A 25,464-nucleotide genomic window follows, 5' to 3' on the forward strand; every position below is an offset into this window, starting at 1 on the left:
AACTTCCAAAACTATGTTGAATAGTATTGGTGAGAGTGGGCACCCTTGTCTTGTTCCTGACTTTAGGGGAAATGCTTTCAATTTTTCACCATTGAGGATAATGTTTGCTGTGGGTTTATCATATATGGCTTTTATTATCTTGAGGTATGTTCCCTTCTATGCCTGCTTTCTGGAGGGTTTTTATCATAAATGGATGTTGAATTTTGTCACAGGCTTTCTCTGTATGTATTGAGATAATCATATGGTTTTTATCTATCAATTTGTGAATGTGGTGTATCACATTGATTGATTTGCAGATATTAAAGAATCCTTGCATCCTTGGGATAAAGCCCACTTGGTCATGGTGTATGATCTTTTTAATATGTTGTTGGATTCTGTTTGCTAGAATTTTGTTAAGGATTTTTGCATGTATGTTCATCAGTGATATTGGCCTGTAGTTTTCTTTTTTGTGTGGCATCTTTGTCAGGTTTAGGTATTAGAATGATGGTGGCCTCATAGAATGAGTTTGGAAGTTTACCTTCCTCTTCAATTTTCTGGAAGAGTTTGAGTAGGATAGGTGTTAGCTCTTCTTTAAATTTTTGGTAAAATTCAGCTGTGAAGCCATCTGGTCCTGGCTTTTGTTTGCTGGAAGATTTCTGATTATAGTTTCAATTTCCGTGCTTGCAATGGATCTGTTAAGATTTTCTGTTTCTTCCTGGTTCAGTTTTGGAAAGTTATACTTTTCTAAGAATTTGTCCATTTCTCCCAAGTTGTCCATTTCGTTGGCATATAGTTGCTGATAGTAGTCTCTTATGATCCTTTGTACTTCTGTTGTCTGTTGTCATTTCTCCATTTTCATTTCTAATTTTGTTGATTTGATTCTTCTCCCTTTTTTTCTTGAAAAGTCTAACTAATGGTTTGTCTGTTTTATTTATCTTCCCAAAGAAGCAGTTTTTAGCTTTGTTGATTTTGGCTATGATCTCTTTTGTTTCTTTTGCATTTATTTCTGCCCTAATTTTTATGATTTCTTTCCTTCTACTAACCCTGGGGTTCTTCATTTCTTCCTTTTCTAGTTGCTTTATGTTAGAGTTAAGTTATTTATTTGACTTTTCTCTTGTTTCTTGAGGTAAACTTGTATTGCTGTGAACCTTCCCCTTAGCACTGCTTTTACTGAGTCCCATAGTTTTTGGGTTGTTGTGTTTTCATTTTCATTCATTTCTATGTATATTTTGATTTCTTCTGTGATTGTTGGTTATTCAGAAGCGTGTTGTTTAGCCTCCATTTGTTGGTATTTTTGATAGTTTTTTTCCTGTAGTTGACATCTAATTTTACCGCATTGTAATCAGAAAAGACACTTGGAATGATTTCAGTTTTTTTGAATTTACCAGGGCTAGATTTATGACCCAGGGTGTGGTCCATCCTGGAGAAGGTTCCGTGTGCACTTGAGAAAAAGGTGAAATTCATTGTTTTGGGGTGAAATGTCCTGTAGATATCAGTTAGGTCTAACTGGTCCGTTGTATCATTTAAAGTTTGTGTTTCCTTGTTAATTTTCTGTTTAGTTGATCTATCCATAGGTGTGAGTGAGGTATTAGTCTCCCAATATTATTGTGTTACTGTTAATTTCCCCTTTCATACTTGTTAGCATTTGCCTTGCATATTGCAGTGCTCCTGTGTTGGGTACATGTAAATTTATAATTGTTATATCTTCCTCCAGTACTTTGGCCATCTCATGCGAAGAGTTGACTCATTGGAAAAGACTCTGATGCTGGGAGGGATTGAGGGCAGGAGGAGAAGGGGACGACAGAGGATGAGATGGCTGGATAGCATCACCAACTTGATGGATGTGAGTTTGAGTGAACTCCGGGAGTTGGTGATGGACAGGGAGGCCTGGCGTGCTGCAGTTCATGGGGTCGGAAAGAGTTGGACATGACTGAGTGACTGAACTGAACTGAACTTCATGGATTGATCCTTTGATCATTATGTAGTGTCCTTCTTTGTTTCTTTTCACAGCCTTTCTTTGAAAGTCTATTTTATCTGATATGAGTATTCTACTCCTGCTTTCTTTTGGTCTCTATTTGCGTGAAATATCTTTTTCCAGCCCTTCACTTTCAGTCTGTATGTGTCCCTTGTTTTGAGGTGGGTCTCTTGTAGACAGCATGTATAGGGGTCTTGTTTTGTATCCATTCAGCCAGTCTTTGTCTTTTGGTTGGGGTAATTACCTTAAATGTAAATCATTTAAGGTAATTACCGATAAGTATGATCCCGTTGCCATTTACTTTGTTGTTTTGGCTTCGAGTTTATAAACCTTTTCTGTGTTTCCTGTCTAGAGAAGATCCTTTAGCATTTGTTGAAGAGCTGGTTTGGTGGTGCTGAATTCTCTCAGCTTCTGCTTGTCTGTAAAGCTTTTAATTTCTCCTTCATATCTGAATGAGATCCTTGCTGGGTACAGTAATCTGGTTTGTAGGTTTTTCTCTTTCATCACTTTAAGTATGTCCTGCCATTCCCTTCTGGCCTGAAGAGTTTCTATTGAAAGATCAACTGTTATCCTTATGGGAATCCCCTTGTGTGTTATTTGTTGTTTTTCCCTTGCTGCTTTTAATATTTGTTCTTTGTGTTTGATCTTTGTAAATTTCATTAGTATATGTCTTGGGGTGTTTCACCTTGGGTTTATCCTGTTTGAGGCTCTCTAGGTTTCTTGGACCTGGGTGGCTATTTCCTTCCCCATTAAAATGGAAGTTTTCAGCTAGTATCTCCTCAAGTATTTTCTCATGGCCTTTCTTTTTGTCTTCCTCTTCTGGGACTTCTATTATTCAAATGTTGGGGTGTTTGACATTGTCCCAGGGGTCTCTGAGGTTATCCTCATTTCTTTTAATTCTTTTTTCCTCTCTGCTTCATTTAATTCCACCATTCTATCTTCCACCTCACTTATCCAGTCTTCTGCCTGCGTTATTCTACTGTTGGTTTCCTCCAGAGTGCTTTTGATCTCAGTTATTGCATTATTCATCATTGATTGACTTTTTACATTTCTTCTGGGTTCTTGTTAAACAATTCTTGCATCTTCTCAGTCCTTGTCTCCAAGCTATTTATCTGTAACTCCATTTTGTTGTCAAGATTTTGTATCATTTTTACTATTATGAATTATTTTTCAGGTAGACTCCCTATCTCCTCCTCTTTTCTTTGGTTTGGTGGGTATTTATCCTGTTCCTTTACCTGCTGAATATTTCTCTGCCTTTTCATCTTGTTTAGATTGCTGTGTTTGGGGTGGCCTTTCTGTATTCTGGCAGTTTGTGGTTCCTCTTTACTGTAGGAGGTTCCTCCCTGTGAGTGGGCTTGGACAAGTGGTTTGTCAAGGTTTCCTGGTTAGGGAAGCTTGCATTGTTGTTCTGGTGGGTGGAGCTGGATCTCTTCTCTCTGGAGCCCAATGAAGTGTCCAGCAGTGAGTTTTGAGGTGTCTCTGGGTTTGGTATGACTTTGGGCAGCCTGTATATAAAAGCTCAGGGCTATGTTCCTGCATTGCTGGAGAATTTGTATGGTATGTCTTGCTCTGGAACTTGTTGGCTCTTAGGTGGAGATTGGTTTCAGTGTAGGTATGGAGGCTTTTGGATGAGCTCTTATCGATGAATGTTCCCTGGAGTCAGGAGTTTTCTGGTGTTCTCAGGTTTTGGATTTAAGCCTCCTGACTCTGGTGTTCAGTCTTATTGTTACAGTAGCCTCGAGACTGCTCCATCCATATAGTACCAATGATAAAACATCTAGGTTAGTGGAGAAAAGATTCTCCACAGTGAGGGACACCTAGAGAGGTTCACAGAGTTACAAGGAGAAGAGAAGGAGGAGGAGGGAGATAGAGGTGACCAGGAGGAGAAGAGGGGGAATCAAAAGGGGAGAGAGCCATCTAGCCAGTAATCACTTCCCTATGTGCTCTCCACAGCCTGGAACGGAGATGTTCACGGAATTACACAGAGAAGAGAAGAGGGGGGAAGGAGACAGAGGTGACCAGGAGAAGAAGAGGGGGGTCAAAAGGAGAGAGACAGATCTAGGCAGTAATTTGTTCCTTAAGTGTTCTCCACAGCCCAGAATACCCAAAGAGATTCACAGATTCCAGTAGAGAAGAAAAGGGGGAGGGAGAAGATAAAGGTGACCCAGGGGAAAAAAAGGAGAGTCAAAGGGGGAGAGGGCAATCAAGCCAGTAATCACACTCCTAAATAAAAATGGGTACTAAAGATTGGATTCTTAAAGGTACAAAATTGATAACAAATACCAAAAAGCAAAGATTAAAAATCTAGAGTAAAGATTAGACTCTCAAAAATACAATATTAAAAAAACAAAATCAGAAAAATTAAAAAAATATGTATGAAATTTGCTTTAAAAATAGGGTCTTTTTTTGCAAGGTAATAGTAGGTACTGTTGCCTCTAAAATCCCATGGACGAGAGAGCCTGGTAGGCTGCAGTCCATGAGGTCGCTAAGAGTCGGGCACGACTGAGCAACTTCACTTTCACTTTTCACTTTCATGCATTGGAGAAGGACATGGCAACCCACTCCAGTGTTCTTGCCTGGAGAATCCCAGGGACGGGGGAGCCTGGTGGGCTGCCGTCTATGGGGTTGCACAGAGTTGGACACGACTGAGGTGACTTAGCAGCAGCAGTAGGTTATAAAAATGAAAACTCAGTTCAGTTCAGTCGTTCAGTCATGTCCAACTCTTTGTGACCCCGTGAATCGCAGCACGCCAGGCCTCCCTGTCCATCACCATCTCCCGGAGTTCACTCAGACTCACGTCCATCAAGTCGGTGATGCCATCCAGCCATCTCATCCTCTGTTGTCCCCTTCTCCTCCTGCCCCCAATCCCTCCCAGCATCAGAATCTTTTCCAATGAGTCAAGTCTTCACATGAGGTGGCCAAAGTACTGGAGCTTCAGCTTTAGCATCATTCCTTCCAAAGAAATCCCGGGGTTGATTTCCTTCAGAATGGACTGGTTGGATGTCCTTGCAGTCCAAGGGACTCTCAAGAGTCTTCTCCAACACCACAGCTCAAAAGCCTCAATTCTTCGGCGCTCAGCCTTTTTCAGAGTCCAACTCTCACATCCATATGTGACCACTGGAAAAACCATAGCGTTGACTAGATGGACCTTTTTTGGCAAAGTAATGTCTCTGCTTTTCAATGTCCTGTCTAGGTTGCTCATAACTTTTCTTCCAAGGAGTAAGTGTCTTTTGGGGGTAATAAAGGACTTAAATTTTTTTTTTAATTAAAAAAATGATAATAGTAACAATAAATCTAGGAATTTCTCTGGAGCTGTTGAGGGCAGTGTGGGGTCAGTTCAATTTCAGATAATTTCTTGTTCCAGCTTATACTTCTCAAGGGCTATAGGCCCCTTCCAATGTAGTTGGTGCTAACTACAGCGTTTTAATCTGTTGCACCTGTCACTTCCAAAGCGGTTCCCTCTGTTTCTTTTGGCTTCTTCTGTTTGCAAGTCTCTTCAGTGTCTAATTTCTGCCCTGAAACAGGGGGGCAAAGGTGGTTACTTATTTAGGCTCACTTGTTCAGTTGTGCTGTGGGAGGGAGGAACACTGCAAACGAATATCACTGGCGTGTGTGGGGAGTGCTCGCAGTGTCTCAGCCACACTGGGTTTGCCCCCACTCACCACGTGTGTGCTTTCCCAGTCTATGCTGCTTAGGCTCCAGGTTGCTCTGCAACTCTCTAAAGCAGGCCTGGGTTGTGTGCCCTTCCCAGGTCTGAGCAGCTCAGGTGACCAGGTGCTTGGTGAGCGCACTCTCCCCATGTGGGGCAGTGCCTCTTGTCACCTCCTTAGTCCCAGCCACTTAGTTTCCTGGGTGTACAGCGGGAGTGCCATCTCAGGTGAGTTGTGTCTCCTCTGGGGAGCTGATCTCTGACTGCAACCCTCCTAGCAGATGTTAACCATCCAGGATTCCAGGAAGACTTAGTTAGCAACTGGGAGCCTGCTCACAGTTTGGTAAAGGATGCCATCCCTGGGGCCGAGATTGCCGCTTTCCGGCTCTGGCTGTTGCCCTCCTGCCTTCCTGCCTCTGGCAGGGGATGGGCCGGCTGGTATTCGCTCAGTCCTTTGTTCTGTGAGTGGGCCAGGCAGTGCCTTAAGTTAGAGCTTTTCGTGGGAAAGTTCTCTCTCTCTCTCTCTTTTTTTCCTCTCTGACTATCCCACAGTTTGGGTTGCTATCTCATATTAGCTCCCTCAGATTGTCCTCAGGACATTCAGGCCCAGTCCTTAACCTAAGCATGCATCCCGCGCCTCCCTGTTCAGCCCCCACTTGCTGGTGGCGGATGCGAGCGTGTGCGCTACTTCTCCAGTGGGAGCTGCAGTCAGGTACATAATCTATGGGTTTTATTTATTTATTTATTTATTTATTTTTCTTCCTAGTTATGTTGCTCTCTCAGATTCCAAAACTCCCCACAGACCTGCCGGTGAGAGGGTTTCCTGGTGTTTGGAAACTTCTCCTCTTTCATGACTCCCTCCCTGTGATGGATCTCCATCCCTACCTCTTTTGTGTCTCTTTTTATCTTTTATATTTTGTCCTACCTCCTTTCGAAGACAATGGGCTGCCTTTCTGGGTGCCTGGTGTCCTCTGCCAGCGTTCAGAAGTTGTTTTGTGGAGTTTGCTCAGCATTCAAATGATCTTCCGGTGAATTTGTAGGGGAGAAAGTGGTCTCCCCGTCCTATTCCTCTGTCATTTTAGGGAATCAACACAATTTTGCCAGTGAGGAATATATTTGTTTATTCCTATAGCATAAAAATCTGTGCTTTGGGATTTGATGAACTCTTGGAAAACATTTTCTGCATCCTGCTGGTTGTGGTAGCATTTTTCCTGCAAAAGTTGTCGAAATGCTTGAAGAAGTGGTAGTCAGTGGGCGAAAAGTCAGATGAATATGGCAGATGAGACAAAACTTTGTGGCCTGATTTCATTGAACTTTTAAAGCATTGATTGTGTAGCATGCAGTTGGGCGTTGTCATGGAGAAGAATTGGGGTCATTCTGTCGACCAATACCAGCTGAAGGCATTGCATTTTTAGTATATCTCATTGGTTTGCTGAACATACCTCCCAGGTGTAATGGTTTCACCAGGATTCAGAAAGCCACAGTGGGTCAAACCGGCAGCAGACCACCAAACAATGACCGTGACAATTTTGGGGGGCAAGTTTGGCTTTGGAAAGTGCTTTGGAGCTTCTCTGTCCAACTACAGAGCTGATTGTTGCTGGTTGTCATATAAAATCCATTTTTTGTCTCATGTCACAGTCCGATTGATTCGTTGTTATTGTGTAGAATAAGAGATGACACTTCAAAATGATGATTTTGTTTGATTTGCAGTCAGCTCATGAGGCACCCACTTACTGAGCTTTTTCACCTTTCCAATTTGCTTCAAATGCTGAACGACCACAGGATGGTTGATGTTGAGTTCTTCAGCAACTTCTTATGTCGTTGTAAGAGGACCAGCTTCGATGATCCTCTCAGTTGGTCATTGCTAACTTCCAATGATTGGCCACTACAATCCTCATCCTCAAGGCTCTCATCTCCTTTGCAAAACTTCTTGAACCAACACTGCATTGTACATTTGTTAGCAGTTCCTGGGCCAAATGCGTTGTTGATGTTGCGAGTAGTCTCCTCTGCTTTATGACCTGTTTTGAACTTGAATTAAAAAAAAAACACTCGAATTTTTTGTCTAACATAATTTCTTAGCAGAAAAACATACAAAAAATGTGCATGAAAATGATGTATAACAACCACATTTATTTAAGACTATTCCAATATCAAAAGGCAAAGTTCAACAGTGCAAAACTGATCTTTTGCATCAACCTAATAGATTTGTTTCGAGTTCTACTGTTTTAGAGAAGTGAGTTGTCTTTTTTCCCTTGCATATATATGTCTACCCCAATCAAGGACTCATCAGTTCTGCAGATGAGCAAATCCTAAAAGATGATGCTGTTAAAGGGCTGCACTCAATGTGCCAGCAAATTTGGAAAACTCAGGAGTGGCCACAGGACTGGAAAAGCCCAGTTTTCATTCCAATCCCAAAGACGGGAAATGCCAAAGAATGTTCTAACTACCACAAAATTGCACTCATTTCACATATTAGCAAGGTAATGCTCAAAAATCCTTCAAACTAGGCTTCAACAGAACCTGAACTGAGAACTTCCAGATGTGCAAGCTGGATTTAGAAAAGGCAGAGGGACCAGAGATCAAATTGCCAACATCCACTGGATCATATAAAAAGCAAGGGAATTCCGGAATAATATCTATTTCTGCTTCATTGACTATGCTAAAACCTTTGACTATGTGGATCATAACAAACTGTGGAAAATTCTTAAAGACATGGGAAAACCAGACCACCTTGTCTCCAAAGAAATCTGTATGCAGGACAAGCAGCAACACTGAGAACTGGGTATGGAACAATGGACTGGTTCCAAATTGGGAAAGGAGTATGTCAAGGCTATATATTGTCACCCTGCATATTTAACTTACATTCAGAGTACATAATGTGAAATTCCAGGCTAGATAAAGCTCAAGCTGGAATCAAGATTGCCGGGAGAAATATCAATAACCTCAGATACATAGATGAGACCACCCTAATGGCAGAAAGTAAAGAAGAACTAAAGAGCCTCTTGATGAAAGAGGAGAGTGAAAAAGCTGACTTAAAAGTCAACATTCAGAAAGTGAAGATCATGGCATCTGGTCCCATCACATCATGGCAAATAGATGGGGAGACAATGGAAACAGTGACAGACTTTATTTTCTTGGGCTCTCAAATCACTGTGGACAGTGACTGCAGCCGTGAAATTAAAAGACGCTTGCTGCTTGGAAGAAAAGCTATGACAAACCTAGACAAAGCAGAGACATCACTTTGCCAGCAAATATCCGTCTAGTCAAAGCTATGGTTTTTCCAGTAGTCATGTATGGATATGAGAGTTGGACCATAAAGAAGGCTGCGTGCCAAAGAATTGATGCTTTTGAACTGTGGTGTTGGAGAAGACTCTTGAGAGTCCCTTGGACTGCAAGGAGATCCAACCAGTCCATCCTATAGGAGATCAGTCCTCAATATTCATTGGAAGGACTGATGCTGAAGCTCCAATACTTTGCCCCCTCATACAAAGAGCTGACTCATTGGAAAAACCCCTGATGCTGGGAAAGATTGAGGGCAGATGAAGAAGAGGAGACAGAGGATGAGATGGTTGGATGGCATCACTGACTCAATGGACATGAGTTTGAGCAAACTCTGGGAGATAGTGAAGCACAGGGAAGCCTCACATGCTGGAGCCCATGGGGTCACAAAGAGTCAGACATGACTTAGGGACTGAACAATGACACAACAGGTTCTGCAGAAGCAGCGACTCAAGGATAAACATCTTATGCAGTACAAAACAAGGTCTTAGTGATTCTTAGCTTTTATGAGGTGAACACAGGAATTTTTTAAAAGATTGGTAAAATACTAAAAGAGATGATTCTTCTGAATGAAAGTAAAAGGACTTTCATAGTGGGGCTCATTTTATTCTTAAACTTGGACCAGAGTCTGTATGTGTGCACATGGTCCTGTGTGTGTGTGTTCTGCCCTGGGTGTGCATATATGTGTACACACATGTGCCCACCCTGGGTGCACATGTGCCCTCCTGGGTGTGTGTGTGCTCCCCCAGGGTTGTGTGTGTGTGTGTGCATGCACATGTGTTGCCCCAGATGCATATGTGGTCCCGTTAGGGGTGTGTGTGTGTGTGTGCGCGCGTGCGCGCGTGCACTGGTGTCACCCTGGGTGTGTGTACACGTACACATGTGCTGCCCTGGGTGTGTGTGTGTGTGTGTTCATGCTCTGTCCCCCGTGTGTGTGTGTGCGCATGTGTTTTTGCTGCTCTGGGTGTGTGTGTGGGTGCTCCCCCTTTGTGTGCATGTTTGTGCACATGTGCAGACATGTGCCCCCCAATTGTGTGTGCTGCTCAGGGTATGGGTATTTGTGTGTGTGTGCCCCCCTGTGTGTGTGTGCATGCATGTGTGCAGATACGTGCCCCCTGGGTATGTGTGTGCACTCCCCCAGGTGTGTGTGTGTGTGCACGTGTGTGTGGGCCCCCCCATGTGCGTGTGTGTGCTTGTTGCCCTGGGTGTGTGTGTGTATGCATGCATGTGGACACATGCCCCCCCAGGTGTGTGCATGTGCTTTTTGCCCCGAGAGTGTGTGATGTGTGTGCGTGCATGCTCCCCCAGGTGTATGTGTGTATGTGTGTATGTGCTCCATCAGGTGTGTATATGTGTGCACGCCCCGCCTCCATGTGTGTGCATGTGTGTTCTTGCTGCCCAGGGTGTGTGTGTTTGTGTGCATGCGTGCGTGTGTGCTCCCCCAGGTGTGTGTATTGACAGGACGGGTGCAGCTCTGAGTCAGGTGCATTGTCCTCCCCTGAGCCAGCCCCAGGGTTTTGTCCCCAGGACGTGCAGGATTTGTGCCTTTTTGTCTGGTCATGACGTGGGAGGGAGGTTGGACTGTGTGCAAGTGTGTGTATCTAGGGGACAGGCCAGGCGGCGGCACCACCCTTGCTCCCTGCCCCTCTGATGCCATGACCTCACCTGTGAACCAGCAGAAGAGACTGACCCAGGGTCCACCCCCATCCCCCGGACAGTCTTCCTTGCGTGTCTTCCTCACTCGTCCTGGAGATGAGAGTCAGTCAGGGAATCCTCAGGTGGAGGTGAATGCTGGACTTCGCCCGGTACTGTGGGTGTTTGGTTCTTGCCTGAGCGACTGGGTTCCATTCAAGGAATGCTGCACATTCTGGTGTGCATGTCACTCTCATCAAAGCCTTTCTGGACGTCTGCTCTGTGGCCAGGCTGGTAACCAGGGCTGCAGGAGCCAGACAGGCAAGGTCCCCAGAGCCGAGGGCTGGGCCGCAGGTGGCCATGTTGGTAGGGGTGCTGCTTGGCAAAGACAGAAAGGGGTCACTGGGCTGTGGGAGGGGCCGCAGGAGGGACCTGCACTGGGGTGGGGTTGTCAGGTCTGGAGTGTGAACCGGCCTCAAAGACGGAGGTGTGCAGTAGCATCTCCCATCTCACAGGGCTCAGGAGGGCAGTGCAGGGTGACTGTAGAGCCCATGTCATTGGGAGCAGTTTCTGTCACCTGCACGAACCACTACAGAGCACGCAGGCTTGTGGCCAGAGGGGTGTGGGTCTCCACGGGGGAGCACGACTGTTGGTGTCCACCCTGCAGGTGCTGTTCACACAGGTCTCTGGATGGCCCACCTCAGTGTCTGTGTGTGCGTGATCTCCAGGGTTGTTTTCTCTCTTCAGCCAACGTGTGTGTTGTGAAAGTGGAGGGCACCCCTCATCTCTGCAAAACTGATGAAGTTGGAGAGATCTGTGTGGACTCCAGTGCGACGGCAACAGCGTACTATGGGCTGCTTGGGATCACCAAAAACGTCTTTGAGGTCCCTGCGGGTCCCACAGCAGTGGCAGGAGGGTGGGCGAGGCGTGCAGGAGGGTGGCCTTCCTCGGGGTGCCTATAGCCCTCATGGACCCTGCATGGCCTGGGGGAGCTGGCCTCGGGTCTGGAACCTTTGGATCCTCAGGAGAATTCAGTGCCTTCACAGGGGTGGGAGGGGAAGCCTGGGCCCTGGAGTCCATGCTGGCAGGAGCCTGATGGAGGCCATGCCAGCCGGTAGGGCCTCTGGCCTCAGGGTGGGGTGGGGTTGGGTAGAGAGCCCCGTCCCCTCCAGGGAGATGTGGTGATAGCCCTTCTAGGACTGTTGTCCTCTGCATTCTGTGTAGACTGTCCCGGTCACCGCTGGGGGAGCACCTGTCTCCGACCGACCTTTCACCAGGACGGGGCTTCTGGGCTTCATCGGGCCTGTGAGTATGTCCTGCTGCCAAACCCGGGCCACTAGCCAGGCTCAGAGCTGGGGAGGGGTCTGTTTGATGTCCACAGTGCCCAGGCCCCATGACGGAATCCCATCCTGCCCAGCCATCAGTGCTGTCATGCTGGGGTTCCCTGTCCATAGCCTTGAGTGCTTTACAGACTTGACCCTCGCTGTGTGCCCACCTCTGACCTTCCCTGCACTGATGCCTGCTCTGGACTCCCGCCATCCCCACTCCAGCACACCAGGCTTAGGGCCCCTGCACCCTGGGTCACCCCACCTGTGTTTCCTGTCACCGTGGGCAGGGGGCGTGCAGGGCCTGTCTGAGTTACCTGGTCTGCGGGCTGAGCCACAGGGCCTGCTGTGTGTCCTCTGCCCAACCAGTGTCGTTGCCTTCAGGATGACCTGGTCTTCGTCGTGGGCAAGCTGGACGGGCTGATGGTGGTGGGATTTCGCAGACACAACGCGGATGACGTGGTGGCCACTGCGCTGGCCGTGGAGCCCATGAAGTTTGTCTACAGAGGCAGGTGATGCGCGGGTCCCCTTGCCTCACCTTTAGGTTCCTTCTCTGCTTAACCCTCGAGAGGTCCCCACAGTGGAAGGAGAGCCCGGTGCTGTGAATACGCAAAACCTAATAATACCTGTACGTCGGAGAACTTCGCAAAGAACAGGATGATGTTTGCAGGAGGATGCCTGAGTCAGAGTCCTCACCATCTGCAGAGTTCACGATTCCTCGAGGGTGAGACCTAGACCAAGGCCTGGGCATAGAGGCTGGGCCAGCAGCACCCAGGAGCTGTGTGCCTGAGGGCAGAACCTCAGGGATGCAGGCCGGAATGGAGGCCTTTCCCTGAGTTACCGGGGGCCTTGCTTTCCTGAGGTCGAGTCAGTTTACCTTTCCTGAATGTGTCAGGCAGGCACTTCATGGGTTCTCATCCAGAGAGCAGATAAGATGGCCCAGCTGGTCGGGGCCCCAGGCGGCTGGGATGGGGAGGAAGGGCCCTGTCCAGCCTGTGCAGCTCAGGGCTCTTTGTCCTGGGGGAGGGGTTCCATTCCTGGTTGGCCCACTCAGCCACCTATTTCATGTTATTCTTCTCATGGGAGTGCTTCTGTTACTCAAACAAGGATGCCTGTGAGCCTGGCCAGAGCCTTCCTGTGAATACGTTGTTGCCGTTCAGTCACTCAGTTGTGTCCATCTCTTTGTGACCCCATGGGCTGCAGCACGCCAGGCTTCCCTGTCCGTCACTGTTTCCCCCAGAGTTTGCTCAAACTCATGTCCATTATACCTTAAAGAAACCACCAGGGAATTCTGCCAATGAGGGGTCAGCATGGCTGCCGGCCCTTGTCCAGGTTGGGGTGATGGCTGTGCGCAACTGACCACCTGGGGGAAGCCAGCTGGGCAGTGGAACTGGTGGGTGTGTGCATCCTAGAGCTGGGGCACAGGGCACACACACAAATTGGAGGCACTGTTGGCATAGGTGCCCATGGAGGGGACACTGGGTGGCCTGCACATGCTCCTGGTATGTCAGGGAGACTGCCTGGTGTGGCCAACAATAGCTGATGACACCGGGAGGGTGACGCTGGCCCAGTGGCTGACTGGGCTGTGGGGTGGATGCGTTTGTGGCTGGAGAGGCGACCTATCTGCCTTCACCATAGAGGAGCTGAGCACTGGCGGATACCTGCAGGAACTCTTGCAATGTGAGGTCAAGGCACCACAACAGAGTAGTTGTTCAGTAGGTGGAATAAATGTGGGGCGGAGGTGGCTGGGGAGGGAGCCAATAAGCTGGAAAGCCAGAAGAAGAAACTGCTCCAAAAGTGAAGAAATAGAAAGTCTAAAAGAAAAATTGAGAGAAAAGTGAAGTGAGCAGGGCTGGCATCCAGACAGTAACCTCGGGGGGTTGAGGGGCGGTGCATGTGTGAACCTGTGGCTGGAGGAGGCAGCCATGGGGTGGGTCTCCAACCAGGATACGCCAGACGCCCCAGAAGAGGGCCTGGAGTGAGAGGATGACATGCAGTGATGTTTAAGGTTTTCAGAGGAACTTTTAGCCTAGATTTTAATTTATTCATCCCAAGATGTCACTTAGTTGTGTAGTTGCAGTGAAAATGGTCTTGGGTATATAGGTTTCAGAAGTTTTATAACAAAGACTGTTTTCATGCAAACACTTTCAGGTAAGGTACTAAGAGAAATAAGATGGGTGAAAGTGAGGAAATGTTAATACTGGGTGAAGCTTGTATAAAAGAGAGAGAGAGAGAGAGAGAGAGAGTGTGTGTGTGTGTGTGTGTGTGTGTGTGTGTGTGCGCATGCATGTGGGCACCTGTATTTTCAGTGGCCAGAGGAATGAGTGAGTAGGTAGGTCCATGAGGCCCAGGGCTCACGCAGCAGACATGCCAGCTACTGGTCTTGTGAGGGAAAATAATCTACTCGAGTCTAAAGGAAGAAAAAGGCAACACACAGAGAAGGTGAACATGTCGAATTCTTCAGTAAGACACGAAATACAAGTCCACAGACATCAGTCACAGATGTGCGCAGAGTCACGCACAGTGAGAGATTTCATCAGCTGGACTGAAAAATTATGTAATTAATAGATCTTCTGGACACACATTTTTACATGAAAAAATCATCGCATGCCTTAACATGACAATTAAGGAGAAATTTCTTTAATAGTGTGAGCCTCGTTTTTTCTCTGTACCCAGGTCCTGTCTGCTTTGTGAATGGAAACTCATTTTTCCACATTGGAGGAGGTTTGGTTCCTTTTACATTCTGTGGACCATGTCTCCCTCCAGCCCCACCACAGTTTGTGTCTCATGGGGTGGAGTGTCTGCACCCGATCATGCTGGGTGGTCATCGCTTCCCTTCCTCCCCCAGGATCGCAGTGTTCTCCGTGACGGTGCTCCATGATGACCGGATCGTGCTGGTGGCGGAGCAGCGGCCTGATGCCTCTGAGGAGGACAGCTTCCAGTGGATGAGCCGTGTGCTGCAGGTGGGCCTGGGCCCACGGTTCCGCCGTCCCTGGGGTGTGGAGCAGGAACTGGGACCCACTGGTGCCATGTTTCCAGCAAATGTGTGCTGCAGCTGGAGGTGTTGCCCAGAGGGGTTCCGGTGTGTCCCATCTCGTGAGACCCACACGCTGCCACTCCCTGCACACCCACATTCGTTTTCTTAAATACTAAACTAGAAGCAGCAAGTCTTTTGTGGGGCTGGGAGGGAACTTTGCCTTCAGTGAAGAGCACAGACTATATGTGCAGTCAGGGAACGTTGTTTACTTAGCTCACTGAGTATAACTTACACATGAAAAGAGCGGATTTGCAGGGGTCCAGATTGATGAATTTTGACAGGTGTACATGCCCCGATAACCACAGCTAAGAGCGCTCACACCATTCGGGGAACTACCAGCTGCAGTGTGTCAGGGCCTAAGCTCTGCCCCCCACCAAGGGCATAGTACAGCCAAGTTTCAGTGTGGGCTCCTGATCCGATTCTTCCTCAGTGGCGTGTTCATGAGGTTCCTTGTGATACATGTGTCAGTGGCTCACCCCTTTTTATTGCTGAGTTGTGTTTCCTTTGCTTGTTTGTCCATATCTTGGTGACACTGGGTTGTCGGTTTGGGGATATTATGGATAAGGCTGCTGTGGACAGTGGTGTCTCTCCAAATCTCTGGGTGAGTTCAGTCCTGGCAGCTCTCCAGAGAGCCCCCTGGTGTCCCAACAGCTTCGGGCAGTTGTGTGGCATGTGCTCAGCCTCAGCCCGCAGGGTAAGGACACGCCTACGAAGCAGATTAAGTCCAGCATCAGGGAGACCAGAGAGCCCTGAGTGTCAGAGGACCAGTTTTTCTACTAATGCTGACAACGTTTATACTTAGTGAAGATGTTCAATGTTTCATTGTGGAATATTACTAATATACCAGTCATACAAAGAAGAGTGCGATAGCCCCCATGTGTCCACCATCAGCCTCAATCAACAACCGACCAGTCCAGGAACCATCTGTACCCCACCTGCCCTCCCAGCTTCTCCCTCAGGAGGACTTTGAAGCAAATCCCAGACTCAGAGGTTTTACCTGTAAATTTTAGTATTTATTTCTTTAAAAAAGGAGTACCAGTATCACATCTTAAAAATCAGCAATAAAATTTTATTGGGATTTGGGCTTCCCTTACGGCTCAGCTGGTAAAGAATCTGCCTGCAATGTGGGAGACCTGGGTTTGATCCCTGGGTCGGGAAGATCCCCTGGAGAAAGGAAAGGTGACCCACTCCAGTATCCTGGCCTGGAGAATTCCATGGACTGTATAGTCCATGGAGTCACAAAGAGTCAGACATGCTTGAGCGACTTTCACTTTCATTGGGATATGATTGACATGGAACACTGTATTAGTTTCAGGTGTACAGCACAGTGATTTGATATCTGTATGTATAGTGAAATAATCACAACAACACATCTAGTTAACATCCATAACACGGGTACAGAAATTTTTTCTTGTGATGAGGACTTTTAGGATGTACTCTTATCAAATACACTCTCAAATACACGACCCAGCATTCACTGTGGTCCCACGCTATACACTGCATCCCTAGGACTTGTTCATCTTATAACTGGAAGTTTCTCCCTTCTGACTCCCTTCACCCATTTCTCCTACCCCCACCCTTCACCTCTGCTAACCACCAATCTGTTCTGTCCATGAGCTCATTTATTTTTTGTTTTTAGCTTCCACATGTAAGCAATCCTATGGCTTTTTCTGTCTGATTTATCTCACTTAGCACAGTGCTGTCCAGGTCCCTCTGTATTGTTGCAAATGGTAAGATTTCATTCTTCTTTATGCCTGAGTAATAATCATATGTGTGTACCACAGTTTCTTTATCCATTAATCCATTAATGGACACTTAAGAATATTGGCTGTTGTAAATAATACTGCATTGAACATGAAATGAAATGAAAAGTGTTCAGTCATGTCCGACTCTTTGCGATCCCATGGACTGTAGTCTACCAGGCTTCTCTATCTGTGGGGTTTTCCAGGCAAGAGTACTGGAGTGGGTTGCCATTTCCTCCTCCAGGGGATCTTCCTAACCCAGGGATCGAACTCAGGTCTCCTACATTGCAGGCAGACACTTTACCCTCTGAGCCACCAGGGAAGCACCATTGGGGTGCATATATTTTTTCAAGTTAGTATTTTTGTTTTCTTCCAATAAATACCCCAAAATGGAATCATTGGGTAGTTCCATTTTTAATTTTCTGAAGAACCTCCATACTGATTTCCACAGTGGCTACACCAATTTACTTTCCCACAAATTGTGCACAACGGTTCCCTTTTTCCACACCTTCACCTAGTCCTGTTGTTTCTTGTCCTATTGATAATAGCCATTCTGATGGGTGTGAGATGGTGTGTTGTAGTGGTTTTGATTTGCCTTCTCCTCAAGATTAGTGATATTTCGCATATTTGTATGTCCCTCTTGTTGTTAAGTTGCTAGGTCGAATCTGACTCTTTGTGACCCCATGGACTGCAGCACGCCAGGCTCCCCTGTCCTTCACTATCTCCAGGAGTTTGCTCAAATTCATGTCCATTGAGTGGGTGATGCTTTCTATCCATCTCATCCTCTGCCGACCCCTTTTCCTTTTGCTGTCAGTGTTTCCCAGCATCAGGGTCTTTTCCAATGAGTTGACTCCCTGCATCAGGGGGACAAAGTATTGGAGCTGCAGCATCAGTCCTTCCAGTGAATATTCAGAAATTATTTCCTTTAGGATTGACAGGTTTGATCTCCTTGCAGTCAAGGGGATTCTCAAGAGTCTTCTCTAGCACCACAGTTAGAAAGCATCAGTTCTTCAGCGCTCAGCCTTCTTTATGGTCCAGCTCTCACATCTGTACCTGACTACTGGAAAAACCATAGCTTTGGCTAGACGGACCTTTGCTGGCAAAGTGATGTCCCTGCTTTTTAATATACTATCCAGGTTTGTCATAGCTTCTCTTCCAAGGAGCAAGCGTCTTTTAATTTAATGAGAATGGCTGGATTCTGAGGGGTCACATGGAGAACAGGAAGCTGGATGCCAGAGGGTGGGGGCGCATCTCATGTCCCAGACCCGGCACGACTGGGACCCATGGGGCCCTGCAACCTCCAAGAAGTGAACTTGGGACCACAGTCTGGGCAATGGACAGAGTAGGAAACAGAGCAGATCCTCTGCCTGTAAGATCACCCACACCCCCACACCGTGAGTTTATGCTGCTGGTTCCAGCTCAGGTTTAAGGCCTCGGAGTTTTCCTTGACTCTCCGACCTTTCTCCATAATGAAAGGTTGCAAAGATGATGACTCCAGCAGAAGTAATCATGTCCTGATGCCACGCTGCACACACTCCAGTCTCCATGTAACCTCTCAAGTGTGAGGTTTCGAGCACAACTTAGGATGTTTTTTCAATTCTTTTTGCCAATAGGGTGTATCCCTCTAGGATAGAATCAGTCAGATTGCTGTGTTTAAAGTCACTTTAAGTAGATTCTGTCTGAGGGGTGTGCTAACCTGATCCACTTCGATCGAGTTCATTTGTTCTATTTTACTGTCAGTTGTTAGGGGTTGGTTTTTAAGTTTTAAGTTTTTTGGACATAAAATATTTACATGGTTCCAACTCTGAAAGCAGAGTGTATTCAGAGGAGCCTGGCTTCTGTCCTCTGTCCACACTTCTCCCACAGGAAGTCAGTGTCTGCTTTGGTGGCTCTTTCTAATGTGAGCAGTTACAGATTTGTACTGGAGTGTACACGTGCACATGTGTGTGTAAATGGTAGGAAATGCACACTTGTCTCACCATGTTTCTCTTAATGTCCCAGAGGTCACAGTCTGCTTGACCTTGGGGCTTGGGTGTTCTGGCCCTCCTGTGGCTCCCAGCCTGGAGCTGGTCGCAAGTGCTCACGCGCAGGCCCCTGTGTCGTGCTCCCTCCAGGCCATCGACAGCATCCACCAGGTGGGCGTGTACTGCCTGGCCCTGGTTCCTGCCAACACCCTGCCCAAGGCTCCTCTCGGTGGGATTCACGTTTCTGAGGCCAAGCAGCGCTTCCTGGAGGGGATGCTGCACCCGTGCAACGTGCTGATGTGCCCTCATGCATGTGTTACCAACCTCCCCAAGCCTCGGCAGAAGCAGCCAGGTTAGTACGCACCGCAGCACGCCCGCTGCATCTGTAGACAGCGGCAGCCATGCCTGTGTTTAAGGGCACACCCTGTTGAACCCTCTGTCTCTGGGGTTGGAGCTGAGAGCCAGAGTGAGCAGCACAGCAGGCCAGTCCCCGCCTCCTGCCACCTGGAAGAAGCACATCCCCACCCTCCAGTGTGGGGGCCCCACCTGGCACTGGGTGCAGCCTGGCATCCAGGCTGTGGAAGCTGCACGGTGGCCCCAGGGGCATGAATGATGCCCCAGAGCAGACCGGGAGCTTGGAATCTGAAGAGCCGTGGGGCGGCCACCACAGCCAGCCATGGGGCCAAGGGCGCTGTGCGTGCTGCTGCTCAGCACTGTGGTCTGCCGCAGCGGCCAGGCAGTACCTGGGAAGCCCAGCAAATGGTTAGCTTCCCTTCCCTGGTGGAACTGTGATGTGTATTCCATTCCTTTGGTGATATAAGTCTCAAGTAAATGCTAATAACTTTTGTTGATTATTAAGTATATAAAATACCATTAAGTGAAGCACATTTAATCAGTAAAATAATGAAATGTACTACGAGTTTAGCTGTGGCTAAGGTCGGGATATTTGCCTCGTGCCGAATGTGTTTATCGGGTTCACTTCTGAGAGCGAGGTTCTCTCTGTCACTCAGCACGGCCCTCCTCCCTGGTTCCTGAGCCTGTACTGTAGTAAAGAGTGAGTTGCCTGCCCATTCAGAAGGTTACCTGTCAGAGTCATCACTCCTCACTCAGGTCCCCTCGTGTTCCAGAGGTTGGGCCTGCCTCAATGATCGTTGGGAACCTGGTCGCCGGGAAGAGAATCGCTCAGGCCTCAGGGAGGGAACTGTCGCACCTGGAGGACAGTGAGCAGGCAAGGAAGGTAAGGGAGTGGAGTGGGGGCTGAAGAGGTGCCCAGGAAGCTGCCAGGCCTGACCCTCCCCACCCAGGGGTGGGGGGGGTGGTGAAGAGGCGCCCGGGAAGCCACCAGGCCTGACCCTCCCCAACCCAGGGGTGGGGTGGGGGGAGGTGGCACCCAGGAAGCCACCAGGCCTGACCCTCCCCACCCAGGGGTGGGGTGGGGGGTGAAGAGGCGCCTGGGAAGCCACCAGGCCTGACCCTCCCCAACCCAGGGGTGGGGTGGGGGGAGGTGGCACCCAGGAAGCCACCAGGCCTGACCCTCCCCAATCCAGGGGTCGGGTGGAGGGGTGAAGAGGTGCCCAGGAAGCCACCAGGCCTGACCCCTCTACCCCTCCTGCAGTTCCTGTTCCTGCCCGATGTGCTGCAGTGGCGGGCTCACACCACCCCCGAACACCCGCTGTTCCTGCTGCTCAACGCCAAGGTGAGGCGGGCACTGCTGTGGTCGGCCATGCTGCCCATGGTGCGAGGGCCCATGTCACACTCCAGCCATGTGTTCAGGTCTCACCGGAGGACAGCACTCCTTGACCTCCAGGCTCCCAGCTGGTGTCACGTTTGTTAGTCGCTCAGTCACATCCGACTCTCTGTGACCCCATGGACTGTAGCCAGCTAGGCTCCTCTGTCCATGGCATTGTCCCAGCAAGAATCCTAGAGTGGGTTGCCATTTCCTTGTCCAGGGGATCTTCCTGACTCAGGGATTGAACCCAGGTCTCCTGCGTTGCAGGCAGACTCTTTACCGCCTGAGCCACCAGGGGCGTCCAGGTGGTGTCATTCTCTCCATGAAAACCTCAGCTTCCACACAGGCCACAGTCACATTTCTGTGGATTTGTATTTAACAGGGAAATTCTCATTACCTTGTATTTCGATTATGAAGAGTATGCTTGTAAATGGGGCTTCCCTGGTGGCTCAGATGGTAAAGAATCTGCCTGCAATGCAGGAGACCTGGTTTCTATCACTAGGTCCGGAAAATCTGGAGAAGGGAAAGGCTACCCCCTTCAGTATTCTTGCCTGGAGAATACCATGAACAGAGGATCCTGGAGGGTTTCAGCCCATGGGGTTGCAAAGAGTTGGACACAACTGAGTGGCTGACACTTTCACTTTTCACTTTCATGCATGTAAATTCTCCTAAGTAAACTAGAAACAAATGTTTATTTTGTAAAAAGTACTTAGACCTTCTTCCTTTGTAGCTGTGACACAACAAATACGGCTTACAGCCCTAATCCTGGTAACTTTCAGTGGGTGTTACATGGTACCAGGAGCTTCTCAGGTATAAAGGAGAAACTGTTAGTTATGGGCCAGTAGACAAACTATGAAAACAGAGAGTAACCATGACCACTCTGCGTGACTCACTGTTAGATGCGTCCTGGCCTGGGAGGACCCGTGTGCCCTCACGTCTTAGCAGCACCAGCCTGGTTCTCAGTGGCTTGCTCTTGGCTACTGTTTCTTCATTCAAAAAATATTGATCAATACCTGCTACATATACAATGTTAAATAAGATTTTTTTTTAAAGGCCCCTGTTCCCCAGTTGCTGAAGCAAGTCTGCCTGCTAGAAAACCAGTGCTCAGGAGAGGTGCTGTCTTCCTGCAGACCTGGACAATGTACTGGAGACGTTTGTTTATGACTGATTGAATTCCAAAGTCAATAAGTAGCATTGACCAAGATAAAGTCAGCTGTGGGAGAACCTTAAGATGGGTGCAGCCGGAGCTCTAAGGCAGGCGAGGCTGGGCACTGGGTTTACCCTCGGTGTGTGCTGGGGGCCTGGACGTGAGCATGAGGGTGTGATGAATTCTGGGTGATTCCTATGGGTTGTGAGAGGGTGAGGATGGGAGTGGGGAGCCAGGGCCGTGGCCCAGGCACAAGTTAGCCATTCAGAGATGACAGGGGCTGTGGATGAGTGTGAGGTGTGGTTGGAGGCAAGCTTGTGGGACATGAGGGTGGCCTAGGTGCAGGCCAGGTGTCTATGCAGATGGGGTGTTTCCCAGGGAGGTGGGAGCACCGGTGGAAGTGTGCAGAGACGCCACCAGGCCTAGGGTCAGCCAGCAGTGCTCACGATTATCTTTATAGCTAAGAGCTTGGGAGGGCCCTTCAGATCCTTTCCAAAACCGTGTAGATTTTTGCGTTTCTTCTGGTTTGTCAGCTTCCTCAGGTTTGAATTGTCCTTAGGACCTGAGCATGTGCTGGCCTTTGACCTAGGAGGAAGCCTGTGCCTCTGCAGGTGGTATCCCTGGCATGAGGTGGCCCCTGGCCTTGGGGACTAGCAGAGCTCTGGGCCTTTGGGCTCCAGCGTGTGCCCAGCTCTGAACCTCAGCTTGCGTGTGAGGAGTACATCTGACCCACCATGCGAAGCCCTCAGGCATGTGTGGTGGGGCCCCAGCTGAGGAGTGGTGAGAGTTTAGATGCTCCGCCGGGCCATCCTGGAGGATGGTGATGGTTAGTTAGGCTCAGTGGCTCTGTGATTCTCGTAAGGAGAGCGTGAGCTCAGACAGGTCGGCAGGGGGAGGGAGGACTAGATTGGCGCTGGTCCCAGCCCAGCTGTCCTCTGCAGAGACCGGGTGTGGGGCAGCCCTACTAGCCACTCGCCCTCCCAGGCTCCCTGAAAGACCAGCCTGTGTGACCCAGGGCTTGGAGCTGGGGAGGTGGGGCGACTGAGCTGGTGTCAGGGTTCACTTCAGGGATGTTTGTTTACTGCTTACTATTTACTTATGTGTGTTGATGTCCAGGAAAAGGGTTGCTTCTAGGAGGAAGAGAATAGGACTGGAGGCGTATGTGGAGTGGTGATGATTTATTTTATAAAAGAGACAGTGAAGCAATGTGGCAGAATACTAGGTAATGGAAACTGGGTGGCTGCTCGTCACATTATTCTTTACAATATTTTTATATATGAAACATTTCATCATAACGGCTACAAGGGCTTTTTCACTCACCGAGTCGACCTGTGGTGGACCAGCAGTCCCTGAGGAGGCACAGAAGCCAAGGAGACAGCAGGCAGGGCTGGGGTGGCACCTGTCCTGGCTCCTGGCCACAGGGTCTCAGACGGAGGCTGTGCGTGGAGTGTCCAGAGTTCCCCACCCCCATGCCCCAGCTCAGCGTGCCCACGATTGCTTTCCTAGGGCACAGTCACCAGCACCGCAACCTGCGTCCAGCTCCACAAAAAGGCTGAGCGAGTGGCCGCTGCTCTGATGGAGAAGGCGAGGCTGAGCGCCGGGGCCCATGTGGCCCTGGTCTACCCTCCAGGTAAGACCCGTGGGCCCCGCCCCGCTGCACCCCGACCCTCACCCACCCTCTGTCCACGTCTGTACCCTGTGAGCGCCCGCGGCGAGCTGTGAGTCCACCCCTGCCCGTCTCAGTGCAGCCTGCCTTCCTCTTGCTCTTCTCACCAAGCTGTTCTTTCCCTCCCCACCCCCACCCTGTTTTATTACCAGTAACAAGGCGACCAGGTCAAGTGATGGATCTTTGCCTTTCCTGACCCAGCCACCTGCTCCGCTCTCCTGAAGTAGCCTCTGTCCTGACCTCCATGGTCATCGTTCCTCCCATTTCTTTAGTTTGACCACCCCAGTGAGCAGCTCCTGTAACCTGCAGGCTGCCCTCTTTCCATCTCTCCCTGGGTCCTGAGCATCCCGGCTGTCTGGAGTGGCTTGTGTATGTTGGGTGGCTGCTCCTGGGCTTCCACGAGGAACCCCACATCAGGCTTACTCCCCTCGCCAGACCCTGAATGTCCTCGGGTGCTTCCTCCTTTTGTAGAATTAGCACATTAGCTCCTATCGATGACCTTGTCCCACCTTCACTAACTCCTTAGGGGTCACTAAATGGTGGTGTTTTAACTCTGACCAGCCGTAAAACTAAACAGACACTTCCCCTGATTAGGATCTGGTCACCCAGTGGTAGAATTTGCTGTGAAAGGTGGGATGCTGTGTCTTTGCTGCTATCAGTGAAATGAGCTCTGTGCCCTGTCGCACTCCCATGGGAGCTGCTACTGGGCCCTTGGGTGTGACCTCCCATCCTGACCTTCCTGCGTCTGCTGGAACTAGGTGCCTGGCCAGTCCTCCATGGAGCCTGGTGTTGGCAGTACCAGTCTGGGCACTGGGAGCTCATCCTTCCTGGGCTGGCCACAGTCCCCTTAACCCCTTCTGTGATCAGAGTTCCAATTTGAAAATGAGAGTCATAGCTTCTCTTAGAGGCAGTGCCTCCTGCGTTCATGCTGTCCCACTCATTCAGACTCAGGATTATAGGTTTTCAATGAACCTTGTCTCCATGATGTCTCTGTCTCCTTTTGTACCGAGGGTCAGGCTGGGAGTCTGTAGAACTCACATGTGCCCAGACCACTCACGTGCTTCATCCTGTGCCACACGCAGGACCCCCAAATGATGGCTGTCATACATGACTGCCCCCCCACCCCATGTGAGTTTTCGCACAGGCTTCCTCCACCCACCTTCCCTGTAGCTGTGCATGGGGTGGTGGTTGCAGGGAGGGGAGGGTGGAGCAGAAACTGCGAAGCTGGCCTCTCCTCCCCCGCAGTCCACCAGGCCTGTGTTCAGAGCCCTCCAGCCATGCACACGTCCGTCTTTCTGTTCCAGTGGTACTGTTGCCTTGTCCCTGACTAGTTTCTCAGGAAGGTTCATGGGGACAGTGTCCCCTGTGCTCCGGCTTGTTGATGACAGTCTGTACACTTTGTGGCGATAGTCGTCCCTGCTGGGGCCTCAAACGTGTCCATTTTCTCCCAGCCTCAAGCATCGGGTTGGACTGTGATCTCGTTTTCTTCCTCTGTGACTCACTTGCGCTTTTGCTGTCAGCGGTAGAAGGACATTTTCCCTTCTTAAAGTCCTCCGTGTGGTTGTGACATTGTTACAGGTCAGCGTTCCCACACGGAAGGCAGCTGTGCTCTCCACCCTCCCTCCAGGCAGGGCCTCACAATATGTAAAGTGCCTGTGAATACCAAGCTGCAAGCCTGCCTTCTATTCTCAGGGGAGTTTTCTAGAATCACAGTCTTCTCTCTGCCTTTGCTTGGATTTTCTTGGCGTTCATTCTCCTTGCTGCTCCCATCGCCCCTGTGTTAGCTCTTCTCTGTCATTTTCCACGACCTCTGTGTCCCTTGTCTTGTTTGCTCTTGGGCTCCTTCTAGTTCCATCTCCATTTCTGAATTGTTTTTTTAAAATAACTTCTAGTCCTTTCCTCATTTGTTTAATTCTCATTTCGGTCATTCTCTTATATCTTGTATCATTCTTTTAATGTATTGCATCTTAGCACATGTTGAAAGGGCTGCAGTTCTTATCTGCTGTCTTTTTCTGGACAGATGATGATCGACCTCTGGTTCTTTTTCTTGTACTTTGTGTGGGACTTGGCCCCCGTCAGGGAGCCTCCCTTCTCCTGTCACCTTCTCTGCCCCGCCATGGGTCATCCCAAGCTGGGCTGGCTTGCTGATCCCAAGTCCTCAGCTGCTGTCTGATCAGACCCCCAGGGGTGGGAACAAGACAACCTCCTCTGGAACCTCCCTGACCAGGATGGCCATGCCTTCGGGGCTCCAGGTCCTCCCACACTCCCTCCAGCCCTGCCTGCCCCACGCAGCCCGGCACCCTGTCCTTGCGGCAACTCTGCTCCACCTGCTGCGGCAAC

The 25,464-nt window shown here is 49.2% G+C and overlaps 1 protein-coding gene across 6 annotated transcripts in view; it reads left to right on the top strand.

The window, feature by feature from the left end:
* The window catches only part of DIP2A (disco interacting protein 2 homolog A), a 109,360-nt gene that overhangs the window by 66,693 nt on the left and 17,203 nt on the right, over nucleotides 1-25,464 (top strand). For all 6 annotated transcript variants that reach the window (XR_006057511.2, XM_042238097.2, XM_027961400.3 and 3 more), the window contains 8 exons: nucleotides 11,262-11,398; nucleotides 11,739-11,819; nucleotides 12,224-12,351; nucleotides 14,688-14,802; nucleotides 18,733-18,934; nucleotides 19,710-19,819; nucleotides 20,198-20,278; nucleotides 22,965-23,088. Coding sequence is in view for 5 of the 6 variants with exons in the window: in XM_042238097.2 (XP_042094031.1) it covers nucleotides 11,262-11,398; nucleotides 11,739-11,819; nucleotides 12,224-12,351; nucleotides 14,688-14,802; nucleotides 18,733-18,934; nucleotides 19,710-19,819; nucleotides 20,198-20,278; nucleotides 22,965-23,088 (978 nt within the window). In the remaining variant the exon portion in view is untranslated. The remainder of the gene's footprint in view (nucleotides 1-11,261; nucleotides 11,399-11,738; nucleotides 11,820-12,223; nucleotides 12,352-14,687; nucleotides 14,803-18,732; nucleotides 18,935-19,709; nucleotides 19,820-20,197; nucleotides 20,279-22,964; nucleotides 23,089-25,464) is intronic.

This window comes from Ovis aries, chromosome 1 (genome assembly GCF_016772045.2).
Source record: "Ovis aries strain OAR_USU_Benz2616 breed Rambouillet chromosome 1, ARS-UI_Ramb_v3.0, whole genome shotgun sequence".
NCBI classification, from domain to species: Eukaryota; Metazoa; Chordata; class Mammalia; order Artiodactyla; family Bovidae; genus Ovis; species Ovis aries.